The 27368-nt window shown below is 32.7% G+C and overlaps 1 protein-coding gene and 3 long non-coding RNA genes across 8 annotated transcripts in view; 2 read left to right on the forward strand and 2 right to left on the reverse strand.

Moving 5' to 3' along the window:
• The first annotated feature begins 2333 nt into the window (after positions 1-2333).
• On the forward strand, positions 2334-9228 carry LOC127734128 (uncharacterized). Its single transcript, XR_007997432.1, has 2 exons — positions 2334-3101; positions 6834-9228. It is a non-coding gene; the product is annotated as an uncharacterized LOC127734128 (long non-coding RNA).
• The window catches only part of LOC127734110 (DNA-directed RNA polymerases I, II, and III subunit RPABC1), a 28452-nt gene continuing 6305 nt past the window's right edge, over positions 5222-27368 (reverse strand). The window contains exons 3-8 of the mRNA XM_052243762.1: positions 25000-25061; positions 23134-23273; positions 19917-19997; positions 16492-16550; positions 15350-15428; positions 5222-5920 (exon numbers count right to left, since the gene is read on the reverse strand). Coding sequence (XP_052099722.1) covers positions 5855-5920; positions 15350-15428; positions 16492-16550; positions 19917-19997; positions 23134-23273; positions 25000-25061 — 487 coding nt within the window. The 3' untranslated portion in view covers positions 5222-5854. The remainder of the gene's footprint in view (positions 5921-15349; positions 15429-16491; positions 16551-19916; positions 19998-23133; positions 23274-24999; positions 25062-27368) is intronic.
• LOC127734124 (uncharacterized) lies at positions 10672-12864 on the reverse strand. Its single transcript, XR_007997431.1, has 2 exons — positions 12235-12864; positions 10672-11658 (listed from the first exon to the last, which is right to left on the reverse strand). It is a non-coding gene; the product is annotated as an uncharacterized LOC127734124 (long non-coding RNA).
• Positions 17448-19669, forward strand: LOC127734114 (uncharacterized). 5 transcript variants are annotated; one of them, XR_007997428.1, is made up of 6 exons: positions 17448-17537; positions 17961-18019; positions 18566-18624; positions 18920-19037; positions 19466-19524; positions 19584-19669. It is a non-coding gene; the product is annotated as an uncharacterized LOC127734114 (long non-coding RNA). The 5 variants fall into 5 exon arrangements; XR_007997425.1 differs by lacking the exon at positions 19466-19524; XR_007997427.1 differs by lacking the exon at positions 19584-19669 and having other exon boundaries at positions 19466-19577.

Here is a 27368-nt window from a genome sequence, read left to right on the forward strand (position 1 = left end):
AGTATTAACACATTTGACTTTTCTACCCTTTACACAAGTATTCCTCGTTTCAAACTAATATATAAATTGGAAGAGTTGTTTCTGCTTTGTTTCATAAAAATGGATAGCCAATGTAGATACATATACTGTCTTATAGAGGGATAAATCGTACTTTGTAAAAAAAGCACTCTGATTCAAACAACAAATTTTCCGAAACTGACATTATCAAGATGCTTAATTTGTTGATGGGCAACATATTTGTTACGTTTGGAGGACGTGTTATTTAACAAGCAATCGGCATTCCCATGGGAACAAACTGTGTTTATCTTCTTGCCGACTGGTTCCTTTAATCACATGAGGCTGACTTCATACATAGCTTCTAAGAAAGAATGAAAATAAACTAGCATTATCTTTTAACTTCATGCTCGGCTTTAGAGATGATGTCCTCTCACTAAATAATTAAAAGTTTGGCGACTATGTTGAACGCATCAATCCCATCGAATTTGAAAAGGATACAACAGATACAATTAAGTCTTCATCATATCTTGACTCAGATCTAAAAATTGACGTGGAGATTGGTTGAGAACTAATCTTTACGACAAAAGAGATGATTTTAGAATCTCAATTGTGAACTTTCCATTTCTATGTAGCAACATCCAAGCAACACCTGCAAATGGAGTATATATCTCCCAGTAGATACGATATTCCAGGGCTTGCATTTCCTATCATAAGTACCTTAATAGAGGGTCGCTGTTAACATCGAATTTATTAAACCAAGAGTTCCAAGTGGTGAAGTTGAAATCATCCCTTTGGAAATTTTATGGACGCCATCACAAGCTGGTTGACCGTTATAGAATATATGTTACACAGATGACAAGATGATATGTTCAAATTGTTGTAACCACAATCCCACCTTTCCTCAAATGTGACCAACCATATAAGACTGATCACTGTGCGTGTACTTACATGAGCAACACGATGGGTGTCACATGTGGAGGATATGCTTACTCTTCCATAGCACGTGATCACCCCTTTTCTGGTGGGTTGCATTTTGCTCAATCTTTAGTTTTCTATGTTGTGTTGTGTATTATTGTTTGTTTTTGGTTTTTTGCCATGGCATTGTCAGTTTGATTTCGACTTAAAAAGTTTGAATATTCCTTTGATATCTTTCACCTCTCTTTATCAAGTAACTATGAAACTCACCTGATCATTTGTTCAACGTGCTTGCCAATTTTTACTTTATATCCTGTTATTATGCACCAACTTTCCTAAACAATCAATAAGCACCATGCAAAGGACAAAATTTATGATTGTTCATAGTAAACTACGATTCAACTTCTGTTCTTCCATACACATAGCCTCATAATCAATGTAAAATACACATTGGAGTTTAGCCTCACAAATATCAAATATACTTATGAACAATGAATGAGAGAATCAAATATGTACCTGCAATGCAAAACTGATATTGTAACAACAGCAATGGTTTTTGTCGAGCCTTCGACTTTTGTCGAAAAAGCGAGACATAGCGATCCTACATTCCGTCGGCGTCGTCGACAGCGGCGTCCACAAATATTCACTCTGTGGTTAAAGTTTTTGAAATTTTAATAACTTTCTTAAACTATCCTGGATGTCTACCAAACTTGGACAGAAGCTTGTTTATGATCATAAGATAATATTCAAAAGTAAATTTTGTAAAACAAAAAATCCATTTTTTTCCGTATTTTACTTATAAATGGACTTAGTTTTTCTGCCAGGAAACATTACATTCAATCTGTGGTTAAAGTTTTTGAAATTTTGATAACTTTCTTAAACTATCCTGGATTTCTACCAAACTTGGAAAGAAGCTTGTTTATGATCATAAGATAGTATCCAGAAGTAAATTTTGTAAAAAAAAACCCAGTTTATCAGTATTTAACTTATAAATGGACTTAGTTTTTCTGCCAGTTTACATCACATTCACTCTATGGTTAAAGTTTTTTTTAAATTTTAACAACTTTCGTAAACTATCCTGGATTTGTACCAAACTTGGACAGAAGCTTGTTTATGATTAAAAGCTAGTATCTATTAGGAAATTTTGTTAAAATATTGTTCCATTTTTTCCGTATTTTACTTATAAATGGACTTAGTTTTTCTTCCAGTTAACAAAACATACAGTCTGCAGTTTAAGTTTTTAAAACATTTATTAGATTCATAAACTATCCTGGATTTTTACCAAACTTGGACAGAAGCCACTTACAATCAAAAGATAGTATAGAGAGGAATATTTTTATTAATTTTTTTCCTCATTTTTGTTGAGCCTGCGATTAACAGCAAAAGTAGGCGAGACACTGGGTTCCGCGGAACCCTTACGAACTATTTTTCAAGTCCTCCTTTAGTATCACACCAAGTCAGTAATTTCTTAACTAGAGTAATATGAAGAAATCCAGTCATTCTGGTAAAATCAGGGACATTGTCTCATATTCAGCTTGAAAATACATGGAGGGGCAATATATAACAACATATTCAGAATATCAATGGCCATTGTTAGTACTTATTCATACAAACAAAATCTGAAAGTTCTGAAGTTCTGATTGAGTTTGTGTATACTCATGTTCTGCTAGTATAATGATTGAAAGTGTGTATACTTATATTCTGCTAGTATAATGATTGAAAGTGTGTATACTTATATTCTGCTAGTATAATAATGATTTAAATATTGTAAAAGTCATATTTTTGTGCCCTGATTGACACTGATTTTGCGTGGCTTTCTTGCTTTTCCAGTAGTCTTTTTTACTAGTTAGAGTTATCATGTTGACATAATATTCCCTGGGGAAAAAATAAACATTTTTTCCCTGTTTAATTCAAAACTAATGCTCCTTTAAAGTATCTTTAAATATAGCACTGGATGTGTTGGAAAACTTTATTTGGACACAGAGGATTATCAGAAAGTCCTCCATTCATATTTACTTTGATGAAAGATTATATACCTTTAGAAATTATTAAATAAAATGCTCCGCAGGGCGCAGCTTGATACGACCGCAGAGGTCGAACCCTGAACAGTTGGGGCAAGTATGGACACAACATTCAAGCTTGATACAGCTCTGAATTTGGATTGTGATTAAATATTTGACACAGCATAGGTTTCTGACACAGAATGAATGTGGTCTATGAACTTAAAAATTTTAAATTGGACATTCACCTATTATGGTCCAATATCCAAAATCTAAATACATGGTTAGATTCAGCATATCAAAGAACCCCAAGAATTCAATTTTTGATGAAATCAAACAAAGTTTAATTTTGGACCCTTTTGACCTCAATGTGGACAAAGTTGATAACGGGGCCCAAAAATCAAAAATCTAAATACATGGTTAGATTCAGCATATCAAAGAACCCCATATATTCAATTTTTGTTGAAATCAAACAAAGTTTAATTTTGGACCCCGATTTGGACCAACTTGAAAACTGGGCCCATAATCAAAAATCTAAATACATGTTTAGATTCAGCATATCAAAGAACCCTAAAAATTCAATTTTTGTTAAAATCAAACTAAGTTTAATTTTGGACCCTTTGGACCTTAATGTAGACCAATTTGAAAACGGAACCAAAAATTAAGAATCTAAATACACGGTTAGATTCGGCATATCAAAGAACCCCAATAATTCAATTTTTGATGAAATCAAACAAAGTTAAATTTTGGACCCTTTGGACCTCAATGTGGACCAATTTAAAAATGGGGCCCAAAATCCAAAAACTTAATACACGGTTAGATTCAGCATATTAAAGAACCCCAAGAATTCAAGAATAAAACCCCATCGAAATTGATCAAGAAATAAGCAATTTATACGAAGTATCTTCTTTTGCACAATACTGTGCAATTGAATATTTCTTGCTATTGCGCAATACTGTACAATTGACAATTTCTTGCTATTGCGCAATATTGTGCTATTGGATATTTCTTGCTATTGCGCAATACTGTGCAATTGAAGATTTCTTGCTATTGCGCAATACTGTGCAATTGAAGATTTCTTGCTATTGTGCAATACTGTGCAATTGAAAATTTCTTGCTATTGCACAATACTTATTATATAATAATTTACACATCCTGTTTGGTGTGTATCTCCTACCATATCATTATTATTTGCTTTTAAATATTAATCAGAAATAACCAACTTAAAATGGAAAATTTTAAAAGAAAAAAAAAAGGAAAAAAAAAAAAAGAAAAGAAAAACAAAAAATCCCCCCTCCCAAATTTTTTGAACCCCCTTATGATTCATCACCCCCAAACTCAATACCAGCCTTCCCTTTGTGGTATGGTACCTTGCAGTACAATTTCAGAGAGATCCATACACTTGAACACAAGTTATTGTCTGGAAACTAGAAAAATGCTTATTTTTGGCCCCTTTTTGGCCCCCAATTCCTAAACGTTTCGGGCAATTACCCCCAAACTCAATTCCAGCTTTCCCTTTGTGATATGGAACCTTGTAGTACAATTTCAGAAATATCCAAACACTTACACACAAGTTATTGTCATGAAACAAGAAAAATGCTTGTTTTTTGCCCCTTTTTTGGCCCCTAATTCCTAAAATTTTGAGGCAATTACCCCAAAAATCAATTACAGCCTTCCCTTTGTGATATGGAACCTTGTGGTACAATGTCAGAGAGATCCATACACTTACACACAAGTTATTGTCTGGAAGTTACAAAAATGCTTATTTTTGGCCCCTAATTCCTTTACTGTTGGTACCATAACCCCCAAAATCAATCCCAACCTTCCTTTCGTGGTATTGAACCTTATGGTTAAATTTCATGGAGATCCATTCACTTAAACTAAAGTTAGAGTGCGAAAACCAATGTGTCTTCGGACGACGCCAGACGACAACGACGACGACAACGCTGACGCCAACGTCATACCAATATACGACCAAAAAATTTTTAATTTTTGCGGTCGTATAAAAACTAAGATCCCTCAGGTAAATATTACATAGAACTAAGACGGATTTGGCTATGCTTTTTATGTCATTTTTGGTCAAATAGCTCTTCATATATTTAGGTACTTGTACTTTCTTTCCTTGTTTAGTTTGAGGGCTCCTGATGAAGATAAGTCCAGAAAAGGGGTTCAGGTGAATCAAATTTATAAATATACCCTTCTAAAAAGTCTTAAGAATGACTCTTTTCAGAAACAAACTGAAAGGTATCTACTGAATATTTGTTAATATAAAGAATACCATCAGTCTATTCTTTATTAGACCAGTGCAGTTCAACAATATGTTTAATTTTTTATTACAAAGATTTAAATGTGTATGAAATATGTAAAAGAAAAAGTGAACATTCCTTTCACTGCAATGTAAAATACAAATGTATAATGATGTCATGAAATACTGATACAACTAAGCATAAAAATAATCTTAACATATACCGATCTGTGAAACACTGGGTAAGTGAATAAGTTTATAGTAATTCTTTATCCAAAACTTTCTATTCAAAAGATTCAACACTATTTTACGTGCTACAAGGCCATACATTTAAATTGTCTGTTGTGTTAAAACTATGTAAAATTATAGTATATTTTTACTATATATTTTCTGACTACTTATTATTGATGAACTTTCCTTACTGATTAAAATATGAAAATGTCTATGATTTTTAAATCAACATTCACTTCAAAAAGCATTATGCATGCTATATTTTTTCTCTTTTCACATCCTTGGCATAATACATATCAAAATAATAGCTGATAACATCTCTGTATCAGCCAAAGTATAATAGCAGCATTCTAGTTTCACTGTTGTCTATAGCCATTACTATACTGACAGTCAACAGGAATATCATGTTTTCAGAAATGTTGTAGTTTGTTGCTCTTTTCTTCAAATGTTGACTGTTGAAATGATTTCATACAACCAGTCGATAACTGACATATCTACCAGCAGTCTCAGAATTCCTGATTATCTTAACAACCTGCAACAGAGAGAAAACCACCATTAGGAACAATACAATGTTTTTTTTTATTTCTTTTATTTAAAGTGCTAAGTAAATAATATTACATGAATGTGCCATAAGAAATGATTATCTATTTATGATTTTAGTTTTCTTCAATACATGGCATAATGAAAACACCCTACTGTGAAACTCTTGAAAAGAAGATTGAAATTCAGAACCTGAGAATGTCTTCTTCATAATATTTGTTAAAACTTCATATTTTTTTATGTTATGGACCATTACAACAAATTATTTGAGATAAGGTAACTTAGTATATGACTTGTTGATCCTTTTTGCTATTTAAAGTTTCTTTCTTAAAATCATCATTAAAGAGCAATAACCCCAATAAGGAGTCGTCTGATGATTTCAGCCATGATGACTTATTCGTATTTCTTGCCTTGCTAATCAGTTTTCCTAATAAAAATTCTCTGTATCTGAGAAAGTTTTCAAAATAGTAGACAAAAATGAAAAAAAAATTGATAAAATATGACCATTAAGGTAGCTGGGGTGTCTAAATGTTTGACAACATATTTTTCTTAAACTTCTGTAAAAGATTTCTGGGTCATTGTTCTTTCAAATTTCAAAATAAAAACTGGGGGTCATGTACCTTATTTTTTCGTTTAAATACATTGAAATTAATGAAATAACAGTTTTTTTATGTGGGTTCTATAGGGGAAACTTAATTTTTCCTTATTGAATTGGTTAAAATTAAATGAGAGAATTGTTTTTCATAAATATTTCTGAAATATCAAATAATAAAATGCTCCAAAGGGCGCAGCTTGATACGACCGCAGAGGTCGAACCCTGAACAGTTGGGGCAAGTATGGACACAACATTCAAGCTTGATACAGCTTTGCATTTGGATTGTGATTAAATATTTGACACAACAAAGGTTTCTGACACAGAATGAATGTGGTCTAAGAACTTAAAAATTTTAAATTGGACATTCACCTATTATGGTCCAATATCCAAAATCTAAATACATGGTTAGATTCAGCATATCAAAGAACCCCAAGAATTCAATTTTTGATGAAATCAAACAAAGTTTAATTTTGGACCCTTTTGACCTCAATGTGGACAAAGTTGATAACGGGGCCCAAAAATCAAAAATCTAAATACATGGTTAGATTCATCATATCAAAGAACCCCATATATTCAATTTTTGTTGAAATCAAACAAAGTTTAATTTTGGACCCCGATTTGGACCAACTTGAAAACTGGGCCCATAATCAAAAATCTAAATACATGTTTAGATTCAGCATAGCAAAGAACCCTAAGAATTCAATTTCTGTTAAAATCAAACTAAGTTTAATTTTGGACCCTTTGGACCTTAATGTAGGCCAATTTGAAAACGGAACCAAAAATTAAGAATCTAAATACACGGTTAGATTCGGCATATCAAAGAACCCCAATAATTCAATTTTTGATGAAATCAAACAAAGTTTAATTTTGGACCCTTTGGACCTCAATGTGGACCAATTTAAAACGGGGCCCAAAATCCAATCAAAGCACGAAAGCGCTGTAAAGGCAGTTAATTACAGGTTGTGTGTATTTTAAGTCCAGTTATATCATTATCTTGCATAGTACAGTGTACTTATCAGAGGTGGCTTTCAGTATTTAAGATTTAGAGTTCTCTAATGATATTGAATAAGTTTTATGAATGTCATATTCTGAGCACTATATGAAGGCAATTGTTCTCACTTGTTTATGAACTAGTGCATTATGTCCAGTTTGTACCTTTTTTATCTATGTTTATAGTCAAATTAGTTATCAAAGGTACCAGGATTATAATTTAATACGCCAGACGTGTGTTTCGTCTACATAAGACTCATCAGTGACGTTCAGATCAAAATAGTAACAAAGCCAAACAAGTACTAAGTTGAAGAGCATTGAGGACCCAAAATTCCAAAAAGTTCTGCCAAATACGGCTAAGGTAATCTATTCCTTGGATAAGAAAATCCCTAGTTTTTTCATTGGCAATCATAACACATCTCCTTATTTATATAATGATCTATATTCAACGACCCCAGGTACAAAAAAAATGTATGTAACTAAACTATGATGGGAAACCTTTGACTTCTTTCTTTATATAAACTTTTGATTTGGTACCATAGAACTATGTAGAGTAAATGTACATTGCAACATGTCAACTCTTTCAACTCCAAGCAAAATTATATTTCCAAGCATAAAGTAATTTATGAATGAAATAAAATGCTCCGCTGGGGCGCAGCTTGATACGACCGCAGAGGTCGAACCCTGAACAGTTGGGGCAAGTATGAACACAACATTCAAGCTTGATTCAGCACTGAATTTGGATTGTAATTAAATATTTGACACAGCATAGGTTTCTGACACAGAATGAAAGTGGTCGAAGATACTTAAAAAAATTTAATTTACCTATTCAAACCATATCATTATTATTTGCTTTTATATATAAATCAGAAATAACCAATCTAAAATGGAAAATTTTAAAGAAAAAAAAGGAAAAAGAATCCCCCCCCCCAAATTTTTTGAACCCCCTTATGATTCATCACCCCAAAACTCAATCCCAGCCTTCCCTTTGTGGTATGGTACCTTGCAGTACAATTTCATAAAGATCCATACACTTGAACACATGTTATTGTCTGGAAACTAGAAAAATGCTTGTTTTTTGGCCCCTTTTTGGTCCCAAATTCCTAAACTTTTAGGACAATTACCCCCAAACTCAAACCCAGCTTTCCCTTTGTGATATGCAACCTTGTAGTACAATTTCATAAAGATCCATACACTTACACACAAGTTATTGCCATGAAACTAGAAAAATGCTTGTTTTTTGACCCTTTTTGGCCCCTAATTCCTAAAATTTGGAGGCAATTACCCCCAAAATCAATCCCAGCATTCCCTTTGTGATATGGAACCATGTGATACAATGTCAGAGAGATCCATAGACTTACACACAAGTTATTGTCATGAAACTAGAAAAATGCTTGTTTTTTTCCCCTTTTTGGCCCCTAATTCCTAAAATTTGGAGGCAATTACCCCCAAAATCAATCCCAGCATTCCCTTAGTGGTATGGTACCTTGCAGTACAATTTCAGAGAGATCCATACACTTGAACACAAGTTATTGTCTGGAAACTAGAAAAATGCTTATTTTTGGCCCCTAATTCCTTAACTGTTGGTACCATAACCCCCAAAATCAATCCCCACTTTCCCTTTGTGGTATTGAACCTTATTTTAAAATTTCATTGAGATCCATTCACTTAAACTAAAGTTAGAGTGCGAAAACTAATGTGTCTTCGGACGACGACGACGCCAACGTCATACCAATATACAACCACAAAAATTTTTTTGCGGTCGTATAAAAGGAGTTCTAAATTAAGAAATAAACTGATTTGCTGAGCGCAGCTGGATACACCCGCAGAGGTACTACCCTGAACAGCTGGGGCAAAAATGGACACAATATTCAAGCTTGATACAGGTCTGAATTTGGATTGTAATTAAATATTTGACATATTATAGTTTCTGAATAAATGTAGTCAATGAACTTGAAATCGGTTATATGAATTGAATTTATATTCAATTAAAGATTTCTTGCTGTTGTGCAATACACTGTGCTGTTGTGCAATACTTAATAAATCTGTTGCCAGACTATAAACAAATAAAGTTCAATTTCTTCTCAATGTCATATTTGAAATTTATGAAAATCAATAGGGAGATTACATCAATAGCTATAAATAATTCACCAAAGTTTCATGCGAACTGCTTAAAGCATTTTTGAGTTGTTGTCCAAAAACTGGAAAATCCCCCCTTTTTTAATGAATAAAACCCCATAACTCAGAAATGTAAAATCTAAAATTTATAAAATTCTAAAGGGAGCTTACGGATTGATAATTTAGTCTTAGATGCAAGATTTTTTTTATCAGTTGTTAGTGGCTTTGAACTAGCTGTCAGTAACTGCGAGTACTCTCAGATTTGTACTTAGTGTCTTTTTGTTGTTTGGATGTACAACTACCTGACCACGTCCACTTGTATTGGTATTTATCCATCTGATGAGTTTAGCCTTTTCAACTGATCTTTATAGTTCTTTCTTATATTGTACTGTTACACCACTGTCCCAGGTTAGGGGGAGGGTTGGGATCCCGCTAACATGTTTAAGCCCGCCACATTCTGTATGTACATGTATGTGCCTGTCCCAAGTCAGCAGCCTATAAAAGTGTAATTCAGTGGTTGTCGTTTGTTTATGTGTTGCATATTTGTTATATTTGTTCATTTTTTTACATAAAATAGGCCGTTAGTTTTCTTGTTTGAATTGTTTTACATTGTCATTTCTGGGCCTTTTATAGCTGACTGTGCGGTATGGGCTTTGCTCATTGTTGAAGGCCGTACTGTGACCTATAGCTGTTAATTTCTGTGTCATTTGGTCTCTTGTGCATGTGTGGAGAGTTGTCTCATTGGCAATCATACCACATCTTCTTTTTTATATTTACATCAACAGATATAAAAAATTCACCAAAGTCAAGGTGAGACAACAAAACTTAGTTGTAAGATCTCTGAAATTTTTTACACGGTACCAGTTTTTCTCATTGTTGGAGATTGTACGGTGACAGTAACATCTGTAACTGCTTAAACCCATTTCTTATGCACTTTAGTTTGATAAACTCACTGAATATCATACCACATCTCCTTATTTTTATATGCATTACAATTTACATGTGCATGTAATTGTAAATATATATATATCAGAACAAAATTCATTGCGTCACTTTTATTTATGCATCCTTTGGCACAATACAAGTTCTAAAATTACACAACATAAAACAACTAAATGTTATTTCAGATGAAAGTTTTGTTTCAGTTCCATTCATAGGATTTATTAGAATTTTGTATGTTTTGCCAAGTCCAATAATTCGCTCTATGTGACATAGAGACATAGTTGACTAAACCACCAGGTGTCGAACATTCAAGAATTTTCAGTGTTTCTGTTTTTATTTGATGAAAAGGTTGCCTGAGCTCTAGGAGCTTTAGGTTTTATCACGGGATAATCTGTGCTGTCAATAATAATCCAAGTCGTAGGAAACTTTAATTTGAAGTTGGATGGTGAAAAATACCTGACTAAACCACTAGATGGCCAAGTGTTAGCCTCACACCACTGTTTAGACATAAAAACAATCCATGTACACACAATATTCTTAACACTAGATTCAATCTAGAATCTAGACAGTTCAAAGTTGGTTGTATGATGCCTCAATTTCATCAAAGTCATAAAAAAACTGATTTTCAACTGACACCCTATCAATTTGAAAATATATGTATCTCAAACAATGTGCTGCTGGACCAAGTGTGGTCAAAACAAATAAAAATTTAGTATACAACTCTAAACCGGTATAAAAATGCATGGCTGTGTCACGTGTCTTCATTTCAAAATTCTCTGCTGAAAACATAGGCATTGATGGTGTTTGCGTAATTCCATCTGTGAAGCTCAACATTAGCTCGGCAGTTGGTGGTGGACAGTCATAAATCCTTTCTGCAGTATGAATGACTTCTTCAGGAAAACCAACTTTACAATCAAAACTTTCCTCTAGATTTCTACTACAATATTCATCAAGTTAAAATCTTTTGTTTTCACAGGAAACTGCCCTGATTTTTCTTTTTGCGGACGATTCAGTCTCATGCTTGGTCCAGGAAAATAGGCTGGGAATTGCAGTAGACTTAAGTCTCTGTATGGTGGGTTTGCGCCCTGAAAAAGGTTATAAAACATTAGTTTTTTTATAATTAAATGAACTTCCATTAGCAATGTATACTTTGTACTACCTGGCGAAATATTAACTAGATTTATTCATTACAATCTGGATAAAACTATGTTTGCCTGATTCAATGTATGTTATGTAAATCCAAAGGACAAACAATGAGAGACTTATGCAACAAACGTACATTGTTTGTACCTAAATAACTATAATATAGATGAGACCATGTCATTGTTTTGTTCCTGTTAACATTGTCATTGATATTTTTCAAGAAAGTCTATGAGGCATAGCTTATGCATTCCTGTCATTACTACATTAGCATAATTACTGCTAAAATAATTCTCAGTATGATATACCTCTTGTAAGAAATCATTATAATTGTAGCAATCACCAAAAAATCTCAAACAGATCACATTGAATCGTAATCCAAAAAATTATGACGTCTTGAATTACCCACCCCCTTTTATTCTAAAACGATAATTGCGGTTGTAAACAGACTTTGCCTTTGGTTTATTCGCATGGCGATTACATATATAACTATATATTTCACAAAGGAAATAGAGTTTTACCATGAATAGTTTCCTCCACGTAGTCTTTTTCAGTAAAACGTGCCTTGCAAACAACAGCTGATTGAGATGGACTCCACGATATCATCGTGTTCTCGTCCAATCTGCGTATGGGCCATGGCGTTGATCCAACTTTTCCTTCTTTTTAAGTCATTTGGAAATGCATGTCATCCTCTTAAATGACATCCAGGTACACAACAACAAGTATTTGGCATCGTTAATTAAAAATATAACTGAAATAGTTGCACAGTGCAGAAACCGGAAGAAGAGGAACAGGATCCGCTACCACGGCGCCACCTATTCAGGAACGATAATTTGCTACTTTATATAACTGCGAAAATAACGTTAGACGGGTTCACGTGCATAAACAGAAATGCGCTTTAAATTGTATAATATAATTCATGTTCAGTCGACCTTTAATTATTATATCAACGACTGAAATGATTTATAAACATCTAGATTGCAGATAACAATCGAAATTAACCCGAGCTCTTTCCACACGGAATTCAAATAATTCTAGTTTGTCAATCGGTTGACTGCTTATAATGCAAAATACTAATATATCAAAAGTTTTTAAAACTAACAAAACACAATGATCGTTTCTCTTTTTCCCAATGTAAATGAAATGAAACAAAAAACATTTTATATCGCAATAAGAAGAGGAGAGAATTCAACATTTCCGGATCTACTTGGAGTCTAATGACCCCCCACGTAGATAAGTTGGATATCGCGGAAGGAAGGATTAACCCGGCAACTAGAAAGGCATTAAAGCACTGCCTTTAAAAACTAAATACATGGTTAGATTCAGCATATTAAAGAACCCCACGAATTCAAGAATAAAACCCCATTGAAATTGGTCAAGAAATAAGCAATTTATACGAAGTATCTTCTTTTGCACAATACTGTGCAATTAAATATTTCTTGCTATTGTGCAATACTGTACAATTGATAATTTCTTGCTATTGCGCAATATTGTGCTATTGGATATTTCTTGCTATTGCGCAATACTGTGCAATTGAAGATTTCTTGCTATTACGCAATACTGTGCAATTGAAGATTTCTTGCTATTGTGCAATACCGTGCAATTGAAAATTTCTTGCTATTGCACAATACTTATTATATAATAATTTACACATCCTGTTTGGTGTGTATCTCCTACCATATCATTATTATTTGCTTTTAAATATAAATCAGAAATAACCAACTTAAAATGGAAAATTTTAAAAGAAAAAAAAAAGAAAAAAAAGGAAAAAAAAAAAAAATCCCCCCCCCCCCAAATTTTTTGAACCCCCTTATGATTCATCACCCCCAAACTCAATCCCAGCCTTCCCTTTGTGGTATGGTACCTTGCAGTACAATTTCAGAGAGATCCATACACTTGAACACAAGTTATTGTCTGGAAACTAGAAAAATGTGTTTTTTGGCCTCTTTTTGGCCCCAATTTCCTATACAATTAGGACAATTACCCCCAAACTCAAACCCAGCTTTCCCTTTGTGATATGGAACCTTGTAGTACAATATCAGAAAGATCCATACACTTACACACAAGTTATTGTCCTGAAACTAGAAAAATGCTTGTTTTTTGCCCCTTTTTGGCCCCTAATTCCTAAAATATTGAGGCAATTACCCCCATCATCAATCCCAGCCTTCCCTTTGTGGTATGGTACCTTGCAGTACAATTTCAGAGAGATCCATACACTTGAACACAAGTTATTGTCTGGAAACTAGAAAAATGCTTATTTTTTGCCCCTTTTTGGCCCCCAATTCCTAAACGTTTCAGCAATTACCCCCAAACTCAGTTCCAGCTTTTCCTTTGTGATATGGAACCTTGTAGTACAATTTCAGAAAGATCCATGCACTTACACACAAGTTATTGTCATGAAACTAGAAAAATGATTGTTTTTTTGCCCCTTTTTTGGCCCCTAATTCCTAATATTTTGAGGCAATTACCCCCAAAATCAATCCCAGCATTCCTTTTGTGATATGGAACCTTGTGGTACAATGTCAGAGAGATCCATACACTAACACACAAGTTATGTCTGGAAGTTACAAAAATGCTTATTTTTGGCCCCTTTTTGACCCCTAATTCCTTTACTGTTGGTACCATAACCCCCAAAATCAATCCCGACCTTCCTTTTGTGGTATTGAACTTGTGGTAAAATTTCATAGAGATCCATTCACTTAAACTAAAGTTAGAGTGCGAAAACCAATGTGTCTTCGGACGACGCCAGACGACGACGACGCCAACGTCATACCAATATACGACCACAAAAATTTTTTTGCGGTCGTATAAAAATAAGGGGTAACAGGCTTTATTTTCTCGAAAAATAAGAAAAAAAACCACAAATTGTCCTATCAAATTCAATACAACTATCTGCCCTTGATTTTATAAGGATTTTTCTGAAAATTTTAAATAGAGTTAACGACACTAAATGTTTTGATAGTTTAATCCTTAAATTTCAAATTTTACATGTTTCTGTTATGTATTGAATAATACTTGGTAAAATATTTTTAAACCCAAAAAATATTTTTGCAACATGCCCAGTAGCGAATCTCAGAATAAGACACCCAATCTACCTTAAGGGTTATAACTCCTATAAGAAGTTGTCCGACAGTTTTGACTTATATGGACAGCAGGTAGATCTCAACATTTTGGACATTTTGACACTATCAGATTTTCTCTATTCATAGCAGTTTTCAAGATAATAGACAAAGCTTGCATTTTACCCCTATGTTCTATCTTAAGCCAGGTCTGCAATCTTGGTTGACAGGCTGGCTCATGGGACAATTTAAAAAAAAATAGATACCCCAATAATGATTCTGGCCAAGTTTGGTTAAATTTGGCTCAGTAGTTTCAGAGGAGAAGATTTTTGTAACAGTTAACGGAAACAGACAAGACTGAGGAGCCAAGTGATGAGAATAACTCACTTGGCCTTTCGGCCAGGTGAGCTAAAAAGAACTTAAGCACTTAAATGAATTCAGACAAGGTAAACCAAACAAAACAGACTTTTCTCATATCACAACCTTATTCAAGTAAAATCAATGTGCCAATAAATATGTCTGATATAAACACAGATTTAGAATCCAATCCAACCAAATTATCTATTCATGTACATACCTGTCCTCGTTTTAGTCCAAAATACCTAGACACTGGATCCCCTTGCTGTATCCTAGGCAACTGTGACTCTTTTAATCTACTGATATATGTTAAGAATCAATCTGACCACTACATAGAGTATAATATTAGTATAGAATCAATCTGACCACTATGTAGAGTATAATATTAGTATAGAATCAATCTGACCACTATGTAGAGTATAATATTAGTATAGAATCAATCTGACCACTATGTAGAGTATAATATTAGTATAGAATCAATCTGACCACTAAGTAGAGTATAATATTAGTATAGAATCAATCTGACCACTAAGTAGAGTATAATATTAGTATGGAATCAATCTGACCACTATGTAGAGTATAATATTAGTACAGAATCAATCCGACCACTATGTAGAGTAAAATATTAGTATAGAATCAATCTGACCACTAAGTAGAGTATAATATTAGTATAGAATCAATCTGACCACTATGTAAAGTATAATATTAGTATAGAATCAATCTGACCACTATGTAGAGTATAATATTAGTACAGAATCAATCTGACCACTATGTAGAGTATAATATTAGTATAGAATCAATCTGACCACTAAGTAGAGTATAATATTAGTATAGAATCAATCTGACCACTATGTAGAGTATAATATTAGTATAGAATCAATCTGACCACTATGTTCAGTATAATATTAGTAAAGAATCAATCTGACCACTATGTAGAGTATAATATTAGTAGAAGACCATCCTAAGATAAATTTTATTTTGCTGTTTTCCAACCCTTAGTTTTAAAAATTAGTGAGTTGAAAGGAAGTTATTTTCAATATTTTTTTTTAAATCAAGTTTTGAAGAAATGAAAATTGGACTAGATCAATTTATTCAGGTTAGTAATAAGTTTTATGTCAGAGATATAACTACAGAATGGTTGTGAAATTTACAGTTAAACCATATATTCACAAAGACTTTGTAAACTTTAGAACAATCAGAGTTTCTTAGGAGCTTGTATCAATCAAAACTGTGTGAATGATGTGGTTGATGTTGTTTCCATATTTGGAGTATACCACTCACAATACCACAAAATCATTCCACAAAAGTTTTGATAAATCATCTTACAGTTTCTATGAACATAAAATGGTTTAAAAAGGATACTATCTAGATAACAATTCTGATTTTTCTTCTGGTATCAGCACAACATGTTCAGGTACTAACTGTAAAGATAAGGTATCAAAAATTAACAAAAACAAATACATATGTTTGTCTGCTGTTTTCATGGGTACATAAATAATATATCATAAATCTTCTTCATGGATTCTGTTCAAGTCCATTAAGAACAACATGGCACTTGCCATGCTATTTTGATCCTTTCAGTTTCTAGGAAGGTATAGATCCCAGAAATGATTTTTGTTTACCAACAATCAGTTTCAAACTCTATTTTAATATCTATTTCTCTCTGGTAAAACATTTTACAAATTTTATAGTAGTACAGTGCAGTATTTTTGGTGATTCCTGTAATCCCTTTATATGTATTATCATACTAGTTAAAATCATTGTAATAACAAATTCTTGATATATCACATTCATAATGTATATATTTTTTCTTTACATTACAGTTCTAACTCAAGGGGCAATTATCTATTGTAAGAAAGACAACTTGATTTGCTGTACGTATGAATTAAAACCTTACGTCACATCACTTTTTTTGTACACAGTTTACATATGAACATTTTTACATATAATTAATATCGTTTTGTCGCTAGTGCCTTTTTCTCTGATATATGTTTTTTAAGTACAGAAACTTGTCAATTAGTTCCCCCAACTAGTGTTTAAAGCAAGAAGATATTATATTTAATAGCGATACTGTCTGAATACATCACTAGAAATGCTCATCTTAATAGAGATACTGTTTGAATACATCACTAGAAGTGCTCATCTTAATGGAGATACTGTCTGATACATCACTAGAAATGCTTATCTTAATAGAGATACTGTCTGATACATCACTAGAAATGCTTATCTTAATAGAGATACTGTCTGAATACATCACTAGAAATGCTCATCTTAATAGAGATACTGTCTGAATACATCACAAGAAATGCTCATCTTACCATATGTTCTGTAATGTTTAATAGAGATACTGTCTGAATACATCAATAGACATACTTATCTTACCATATGTTCCATAATGTTTAATGGAGGTCTGAATACATCACTAGACATGCTCATCTTACCATGTGTTCTGTAATGTTTAATAGAGGTCTGAATACATCACTAGACATGCTCATCTTACCATATGTTCTGTAATGTTTAATAGAGGTCTGAATACATCACTAGACATGCTCATCTTACCATATGTTCTGTAATGTTTAATAGAGATACTGTCTGAATACATCACTAGACATGCTCATCTTACCATATGTTCTGTAATGTTTAATAGAGGTCTGAATACATCACTTGACATGCTCATCTTACCACATGTTCTGTAATGTTTAATAGAGGTCTGAATACATCACTAGAAATGCTCATCTTACCATAAGTTCTGTAATGTTTAATAGCAATACTATCTGAATACATCACTAGACATGCTCATCTTACCATATGTTCTGTAATGTTTAATAGAGGTCTGAATACATCACTAGACATGCTCATCTTACCATATGTTCTGTAATGTTTAATAGAGGTCTGAATACACCACTAGAAATGCTCATCTTACCATAAGTTCTGTAATGTTTAATAGCAATACTATCTGAATACATCACTAGACATGCTCATCTTACCATATGTTCTGTAATGTTTAATAGAGGTCTGAATACATCACTTGACATGCTCATTTTACCATATGTTCTGTAATGTTTAATAGCAATACTATCTGAATACATCACTAGACATGCTCATCTTACCATATGTTCTGTAATGTTTAATAGAGGTCTGAATACATCACTAGAAATGCTCATTTTACCATATGTTCTGTAATGTTTAATAGCAATACTATCTGAATACATAACTAGACATGCTCATTTTACCATATGTTCTGTAATGTTTAATAGAGGTATGAATACATCACTAGTCATGCTTATCTTACCATATGTTCTGTAATGTTTAATAGAGGTCTGAATACATCACTACACATGCTCATCCTACCATATGTTCTGTAATGTTTAATAGAGGTCTGAATACATCACTAGACATGCTCATTTTACCATATGTTCTGTAATGTTTAATAGAGGTCTGAATACATCACTAGACATGCTCATCTTACCATATGTTCTGTAATGTTTAATAGAGGTCTGAATACATCACTAGACATGCTCATTTTACCATATGTTCTGTTATGTTTAATAGATGTCTGAATACATCACTAGACATGCTCATCTTACCATATGTTCTGTAATGTTTAATAGAGGTCTGAATACATCACTAGACATGCTCATCTTACCATATGTTCTGTTATGTTTAATAGAGGTCTGAATACATCACTAGAAATGGTCATCTTACCATATGTTCTGTAATGTTTAATAGAGGTCTGAATACATCACTAGACATGCTCATCTTACCATATGTTCTGTAATGTTTAATAAAGGTCTGAATACATCACTAGACATGCTCATCTTACCATATGTTCTGTAATGTTTAATAGAGGTCTGAATACATCACTAGACATGCTCATCTTACCATATGTTCTGTAATGTTTAATAGAGGTATGAATACATCACTAGACATGCTTATCTTACCATATGTTCTGTAATGTTTAATAGAGATACTGTCTGAATACATCACTAGGAATGCTCATCTTACCATAAGTTCTGTAATGTTTAATAGCAATACTATCTGAATACATCACTAGAAATGCTCATTTTACCATATGTTCTGTAATGTTTAATAGAGGTCTGAATACATCACTTGACATGCTCATTTTACCATATGTTCTGTAATGTTTAATAGAGGTCTGAATACATCACTTGACATGCTCATTTTACCATATGTTCTGTAATGTTTAATAGCAATACTATCTGAATACATCACTAGACATGCTCATCTTACCATATGTTCTGTAATGTTTAATAGAGGTCTGAATACATCACTAGAAATGCTCATTTTACCATATGTTCTGTAATGTTTAATAGAGGTCTGAATACATCACTAGACATGCTCATCTTACCATATGTTCTGTAATGTTTAATAGAGGTCTGAATACATCACTAGACATGCTCATTTTGCCATATGTTCTGTAATGTTTAATAGAGGTCTGAATACATCACTAGACATGCTCATCTTACCATATGTTCTGTAATGTTTAATAGAGGTCTGAATACATCACTAGACATGCTCATTTTACCATATGTTCTGTAATGTTTAAAAGAGGTCTGAATACATCACTAGACATGCTCATTTTGCCATATGTTCTGTAATGTTTAATAGAGGTCTGAATACATCACTAGAAATGCTCATCTTACCATATGTTCTGTAATGTTTAATAGAGGTCTGAATACATCACTAGACATGCTCATTTTACCATATGTTCTGTAATGTTTAATAGAGATACTGTCTGAATACATCACTAGAAATGGTCATCTTACCATATGTTCTGTAATGTTGATTAATAATTCAGATTCTATAAACTGTTCTAAAATGTACTTTGGTGCCATATCTGTTAATGACTGAAAAAAAGTGAACAAGATATGACTATAATAAACTGTTCTACTCTGATATATTATATACATTAACATGAACAGGTAAAATAATTGTTTAAGAAAAGAATAACATTATATTTGTATGAAAAATTTACACAATACCCTAAATTAAAACCAACTGATTCTAAGGAAAAGTTTAATTTTCCTTGCAATAATTAGTTCCTCTAGCTGGTGTTCCATTTATTGTTACTTTGAATGTTAAGGTATGTTTATCATAAAAAAACAGTAAATTTATTAAATCATACTTTATTTTAAAAGCATTAAACTGGTTGAAATTCTCATGTGTATGATAAGAATGCATAATGCATAACCTTGATAAAATATTTTCACTAAATTATAATTTAGTTGCATTTAAGTTAAAAATAAATGTGGATAGTGTCCACATGTGGACACAGCATGTGGACACAGATGACGCCCCCGCTTGCATATCATATAGTTATAAAGAGACATAACTGAAGAACGGTAAAAGTGACGCTACCCAAATTTGAACTTGATCTGAGTTTTGTGGTAATAAGCATTGTGTGTAAGTCTCATAACATTTGGTTGAGGCTAACTTAAGTTGAGAACAGAAACTAAAAATTCAGCAATTTTTCTATTTGTAAACAGTAATAACTCTAGAACGGTTGTGTATATGTTTTATAACATTTGGTTGAAACAAACTAAAGATAGAGAACGGAAACGAAAATATTCAGCAATTTTTATGTTTATAAAGGGACATAACTAAAAAATAGTAAAAGTGTTGCCACCAAATTTCGTACTTAATCTGTATTATGTGTATAAGTTTCATAACATTTGGTTGAGGCAAACTAAAGTTAGAAAACGGAAACAAAAAATATGTACTTGATCTTAGTTTTGTGGTAATGAATATTGTGTATAGGTTTCATAATTTTTGGTTGAGGCAAACTTAAGTTACAGAATGGAAACTAAAATTTTGCAATCTTTCGATTTATAAAGGGGCATAACTCAATAATGGTTAAAGTGACACTACCCAAATTCAACTTGATCTGTGTTTTATCAGTGGAAGTCAAAACTAAACATTGTATTGTATAAAGCATTGATTGTAGTTGATTCAACTATAATCATGGACAAAGGAAGATAACTCCAATTTTAAAATAACTTGATATTTAGAAGAAAATAAAAATTTTGCAATTTTTCCATTTCTAAAGGGGCATAACTCTAGAACGATTAAAGTGACGCCACCAAAATTCAAACTTGATCTGTGTTTTGTGGTAATAAGCATTGTGTATAAGTTTCATAACATTTGGTTGAGGCAAACTAATATTAGAGAACGGAAACGAAAAATTCAGCAATTTTTCCATTTGTAAAGGGGCATAACTCTAGAACGGTAAAAGCGACGCCACAAAAATTCAAATTTGATCTGTGTTTTGTCGTAATAAGCATTGTGTTTAAGTTTTATAACATTTGGTTGAGGCAAACTAAAGTTACAGAACAGAAACGAAAAATTCAGCAATTTTTCCATTTGTAAAGGGGCATAACTCTAGAACGGTAAAAGCGACGCCACAAAAATTCAAACTTGATCTGTGTTTTGTCGTAATAAGCATTGTGTATAAGTTTTATAACATTTGGTTGAGGCAAACTAAAGTTACAGAACGGAAACGAAAAATTCAGCAATTTTTCCATTTTTTCCATTTGTAAAGGGGCATAACTCTAGAATGGTAAAAGTGACACCACCAAAATTCAAAATTGATCTGTGTTTTGTGGTAATAAGCATAGTGTATAAGTTTCATAACATTTGGTTGAGGCAAACTAAAGTTAGAGAACGGAAACGATAAATTCAGCAATTTTCCATTTGTAATGGGGCATAACTCTAGAACGGTAAAAGTGATGCCACTAAAATTCAAACTTGATCTGTGTTTTGTGGTAATTAGCATTGTGTATAAGTTTCATAACATATGGTTGAGGCAAACTAAAGTTAGAGAATTTTGGGACGTATGTACGTACAGACGGACAAGGGTAAAACTTAATGGCCCCTCCGCTACGCGGGGGCATAATAAAGTGCTTCGCTGAGCGCAGCTAGATACGCCCGCAGAGGTCCAACCCTGAACAGTTGGGGCAAAAATGAACACAATATTCAAGCTTGATTCAGGTCTGAATTTGGATTGTAATTAAATATTTGACATATTATAGGTTTCTGAATAAATGTAGTCAAAGAATTTGAAATTGGTTATATGAATTGAATTTATATTCAATTAAAGATTTCTTGCTGTTGTGCAATACTTAGTAAATCTGTTGTCAGACTATAAACAAATAAAGTTCAATTAATTCTCAATGTCATATTAGAAATTTATGAAAATAAAAAGGGAGCTTACATCAATAGATATAAACAATTCACCAAAGTTTCATGAGAATTGGTGACAGCATTTTTGAGTTATTGTCCGAAAACTGGAAAATCACCCCTTTTTTAATGAATAAAACCCCATAACTCAGAAATGTAAAATGTAAAATTTATAAAATTCTAAAGGGAGCTTACACCAATACATACAAACAATTCACCAAAGTTTCATAAGAATTCCTTAAAGCATTTTTGAGTTTTTGCCTGAAAACTGGAAAATGCCCCCTTTTTTATGAATAAAACCCTGTAACTCGGAAACGTAAAATCTAAAATTTATAAAAATGGAAAGGGAGCTCATGTCAATAGATATAAACAATTCACTGCAATTTCTTGCAAGTTGGTGAAAGCATTCTTGACTTATTGTCCGAAAACTGGAAAATCCCCCTTTTTTTAATGAATAAAACCCTATAACTCAGAAACGTAAAATCTAAATTTTATAAAAAACGAAAGAGAGCTCACGTCAATAGATATAAACAATTCACCAAAGTTTTATGCAAATTGGTTAAAGCATTTTTGAGTTAATGTCCGACATGTTGACGACGGACAGACGGATGGACGGACAGAGGTATACCATAATACATCCCGTAAACGGGCGTATAAAAATGACTCAGTTCTGCTGACTGTTTAGTTATTTGTTATCACTGATATATAAAACTAAGGTTGCTTCACAATTATACTGTTGTTCTATTTGCATAAATGATCCTGATTTTGTCATAACCAAAAAACAGTAACTGATATAAAAATAAAAACCTGTTTTGCTGATGGTGTCATTCCTATCTGTACAACAATTATAGCTCTAGTAATATTTTCTTCCTGCATACGTTGACAGTAAGTCTTTATTGTCTTTATACCAACTTTTGGTTCTTCTGGGAAGAATACAAACATCTGATCTGCAATGCAAATGGAATTGATTGATTGATTGATTGATTGGTGTTTAAAGCCACTTTCAGCACTATTGTGCTATTTCATGGTGGTCGGTTTTTATTGGTGGAGAAAGCTGGAGTTCCCGGAGAGAACCACACCTTTGTTAGGTAAAGTAACAATCTAGTCAATTAAGATTGGAGTCAAGCAGAATTAAAATGGAATGGGTCATTAGCTATTATCCTTTTTTGATATCAAAATTGAGGATTTCAGGGTAATAATAATAAAACATTAACCCAACAATGAAAACTGCTGATTATTTGTACTTGTACTTTCCCTGGCAATTTATTTCAGTGCAATATAATAAAGATTAAAAAATAAAAGAAAAATGTGTCTGAGGACACAATGCCCCCGCTCAAGCTTTCGCAATTTTTCAAGTTAAAAAGGGGCATAACTCTAGAACAGTATATGACTCACAACAAAAAATTTAACTCGTGTTGTGGTTCTTTGCATTGTGTATGAGTTTCATGAAATTTGTACGAGGCAATCTTAAATTAGAGTGCAGAAACAGAAATGGGACAGACGGAAGGAAACAGAAATGGGACAGACGGAAAGACGGACAGACAGAAGGACTGATGGTCAAAGGTAACACTGAATACCCCCCACCACACCATTGCCTATGGTGGGGGCATAAAAAGAAGTCCTTAGCATGGCTATGGAAAAGTTTTATAATAGGACACTTATTCCACAACTAACTGTTCTTTTACCAATACTTACTGATGATGAAAGAGTTTAATGCTTATTATTACTGTACATATTAGAAAGGTTTTGTCCTTTCACAATACATGTACCAATTTTCTATAATGTTTTTTTGAGTTGCAGTTTGACATCATCTTTTGAAAGTGACCACCATGTAGAACGTTTAGTCCATTGCTGGTGAAGGTTGTTAGTATGAAATAAATGGGGAATGTGTCCATGGGACACAGATGATGCCCCTGCTTGCATATAACATTATAAAGGGACATAACTCAAGAACAGTAAAAGTGACGCTACCCAAATTCGTACTTGATCTGAGTTTTGTGGTAATTAGCATTGTGTATAAGTTTCATAACATTTGGTTGAGGCAAACTTAAGTTAGAGAATGGAAATGAAAAAATAAGCAATTTTTCCATTTGTAAAGGGACATAACTCTAAAAAGGTAAAAGTGACACCACCCAAATTCAAATATGATCTGTTTTTTTGTGGTAATAAGCATTGTGTATAAGTTTCATAACATTTGGTAGAGGTAAACTAAAGTTAGAGACAGAAACCAATTTCGGGATGTACGGATGTACGGACGTACAGACGACCAAGGGTAAAACTTAATGCCCCCTCTGCTACGGCGGGGGCATAATAATAAGTGCAGTGTGATTACCTATCTTGACTATCTGTTAAATCAGTCCACCTTGTAAAGTAAACAGTCAATCACTGGAATTGGATGGTAAGAACATTTTGTTACATTGCACTTGCTTCATACTAACAACCTTTCACTACCAATGAGCTTAAATATTCTATCAGTTGACCAATTTGAAGAGATGAATATAAGCTGCAACTTGTTAAAACATTTAATAAATTAGCATTATGAAATAGGGAAACCTTTTGAACATGCAAAGTAAAATAAAAACTTGACATTGACATATATTATTATTACTCTACAAAGTCTTTGAATACGGTATATAATTCTTATTTCATCAATTTAAAAAAAAAAAATGTTACCTGTTGGATCATCATTGTGAGCCACAAGAACAATCAAATCACTTCTAGCTGGTTTACGCTCACTGAAATTTACAAGAAAAAATAATGCACATTCATTTTACAAAAGAAGAATAGTATTTTGTCTTCAATTCTCATATCACTAAACCTCACATGCTTGTGCAATAAAATATTTAGGTCAATATAATATCTACACAACAATACTGTCTTTAACCAGGAAATATGCAAAAATAGTTAAAAAAAATCTCCAAACTGCCGATATATATATATATATATAGAAATATAAAATTAGACAGGGAAAATATATATTTCCTATCAAACAATAACATCAATACTATCAAATTATGCATTTCTGACCAAAAAGGGGGTTAAAAATGTCTGATTTTATTTAAGTCAAAATTTCAATTAACTGCAATTAGGAATTTCATTTCAGTCAAATTGCATTTTAAATTCAGTCATGACTGGAAAATACTACCATTTCCGGACCCATGAGGTAGATGTTTGTGTATGTTAATCTGAAGTATTTTGTTAGTTTTGTAACAATCCTGGTATAAATTGGAATTAAAAGCCCCAAAAAATTGTATATGTTTTCATATGTACTAAACAAAAACAGAATCAATGTCATAATAAATTTATATCTATATATCAAATCACCAATATTTAGGCCATAACTGTATGCAAAAATAAAAAGCACAGAGAGTAATATTAGATTTTTATTTATAGTAAAAAAAAAATATTTGGTTGATCTTGAAGTTAGCTTATTTTCTATATCAACTTTAAACTTTATTAGGCATTATATATTACACTATAAGGCTTCATAACGCGTGAGAATTGGATATCACTTAATATCAACCTACGTTATTTAATTTCAATATAATAATAAACTAGAGCTGTTCGCATAGCGGGACTAATACCCATACTTGAGTTTAAGTTGTTGCTGTGAAATTCATTATTGAGGCAATGACATTTGGAGATTTTTGGTTTTCAGCCATTCATTTTATACAAGCATTGCATCGGTGTTAGATTGACACATGGTTTTTGATAGGTCAATCTGAAAGAATTATATTGACCCAGGAACAAAGTTTGAGGTTTGTTTACTGTAAATTCGGTATACCGGTACTGTAAATTAAGAAATAAAAGGTAAAGGTCAAGATGATGCTTCTGCATACAAAGTTTCGTCAATTTAAGTATTACAGTACAAAAACTTATGAACCAAACACAAATCAGACAATGTTTTACTATCATAGGGGTCAAAGGTCAAATTCAAGGTCAGAGTGACCTGACTTTGATATATGACACCCCCACATCCCATGATGTATCAGCATACCAAGTTTGGTCCACCTAGTTTCTATGGTACAGGACACAAATCAGACAAGGTTTAATAAAACTATCATAAGGGTCAAAGGTCAGAGTGACCTGATTTTGGTATATGACACACACCTAAGCCCATGATGCAACTGCATACCAAGTTTGGTTAACCTAAGGTAGCACTTCACAGTTAGGTGTGTAGTTTCGCATTTTGGATTTTTCAAATATGAAAGCTAGTGTGCAGTAAAATTCATTTTTGGATAGCTGAAGATTGATATTACCTTCATAGTAGCTTTAAAGGAACATCAAGATTGTGTAATGTATGTATTAAGGGCTTTTTTCTGTATGAAAGTCTGTATTTTCATATCCATACCAGACATTGGTCATGAAATTATTGTAATGTTTTTTTCCAACCTTTTGTCGCACAAACTTTGTGATTAAATTTTACGAAAAAATGAGGCGAAAGACACCCAATTTTCATTTGCTCATTTGGTAGATTAATGTCAATGACAATAGTTTCAGAAAATGTATCACTCAAAAGGATTGAAATTCTAGTTTGAACCAAATTTTTGGGGAATATGTGACATTTTCATCCCCCTTTTTGCAATATTTTATAGTAAATAAATGCAGAATGTTGCCATGGATACACAAAAAATGCATTATATTTCACCATTTTAACTTTTGAAAATAAAACCTGAGGATACTGATTACATACATATGCACATGTATGACACATGGCTTAATGTTTTAGTAGCCAGGAATAGAAGATGATTTAACATTTTGTGGTTCAATTTTAATTTTATTTTCTAATTATTGAGTGCTACCAAAGTCTCATGGTACAAAAGATATGAGCCGGACATGAATTGGATAAGGTTTTACTATCGTAGTGGTCAAAGGTCAAAATCAAGGTCAGAGTGACCTGACTTTAGTATGTGACACATCCCATCCCATGATGCAACAGCATACTAAGTATGGTTACTAACTTAGCATAAGTTTTACAGTACAAAATTTCATGAGCGGGACACAAATTGTACTAGGTTTTACTATCAATGGGATCAAAGGTC

Source organism: Mytilus californianus, unplaced genomic scaffold (assembly GCF_021869535.1).
Source record: "Mytilus californianus isolate M0D057914Y unplaced genomic scaffold, xbMytCali1.0.p SCAF_1, whole genome shotgun sequence".
NCBI classification, from domain to species: Eukaryota; Metazoa; Mollusca; class Bivalvia; order Mytilida; family Mytilidae; genus Mytilus; species Mytilus californianus.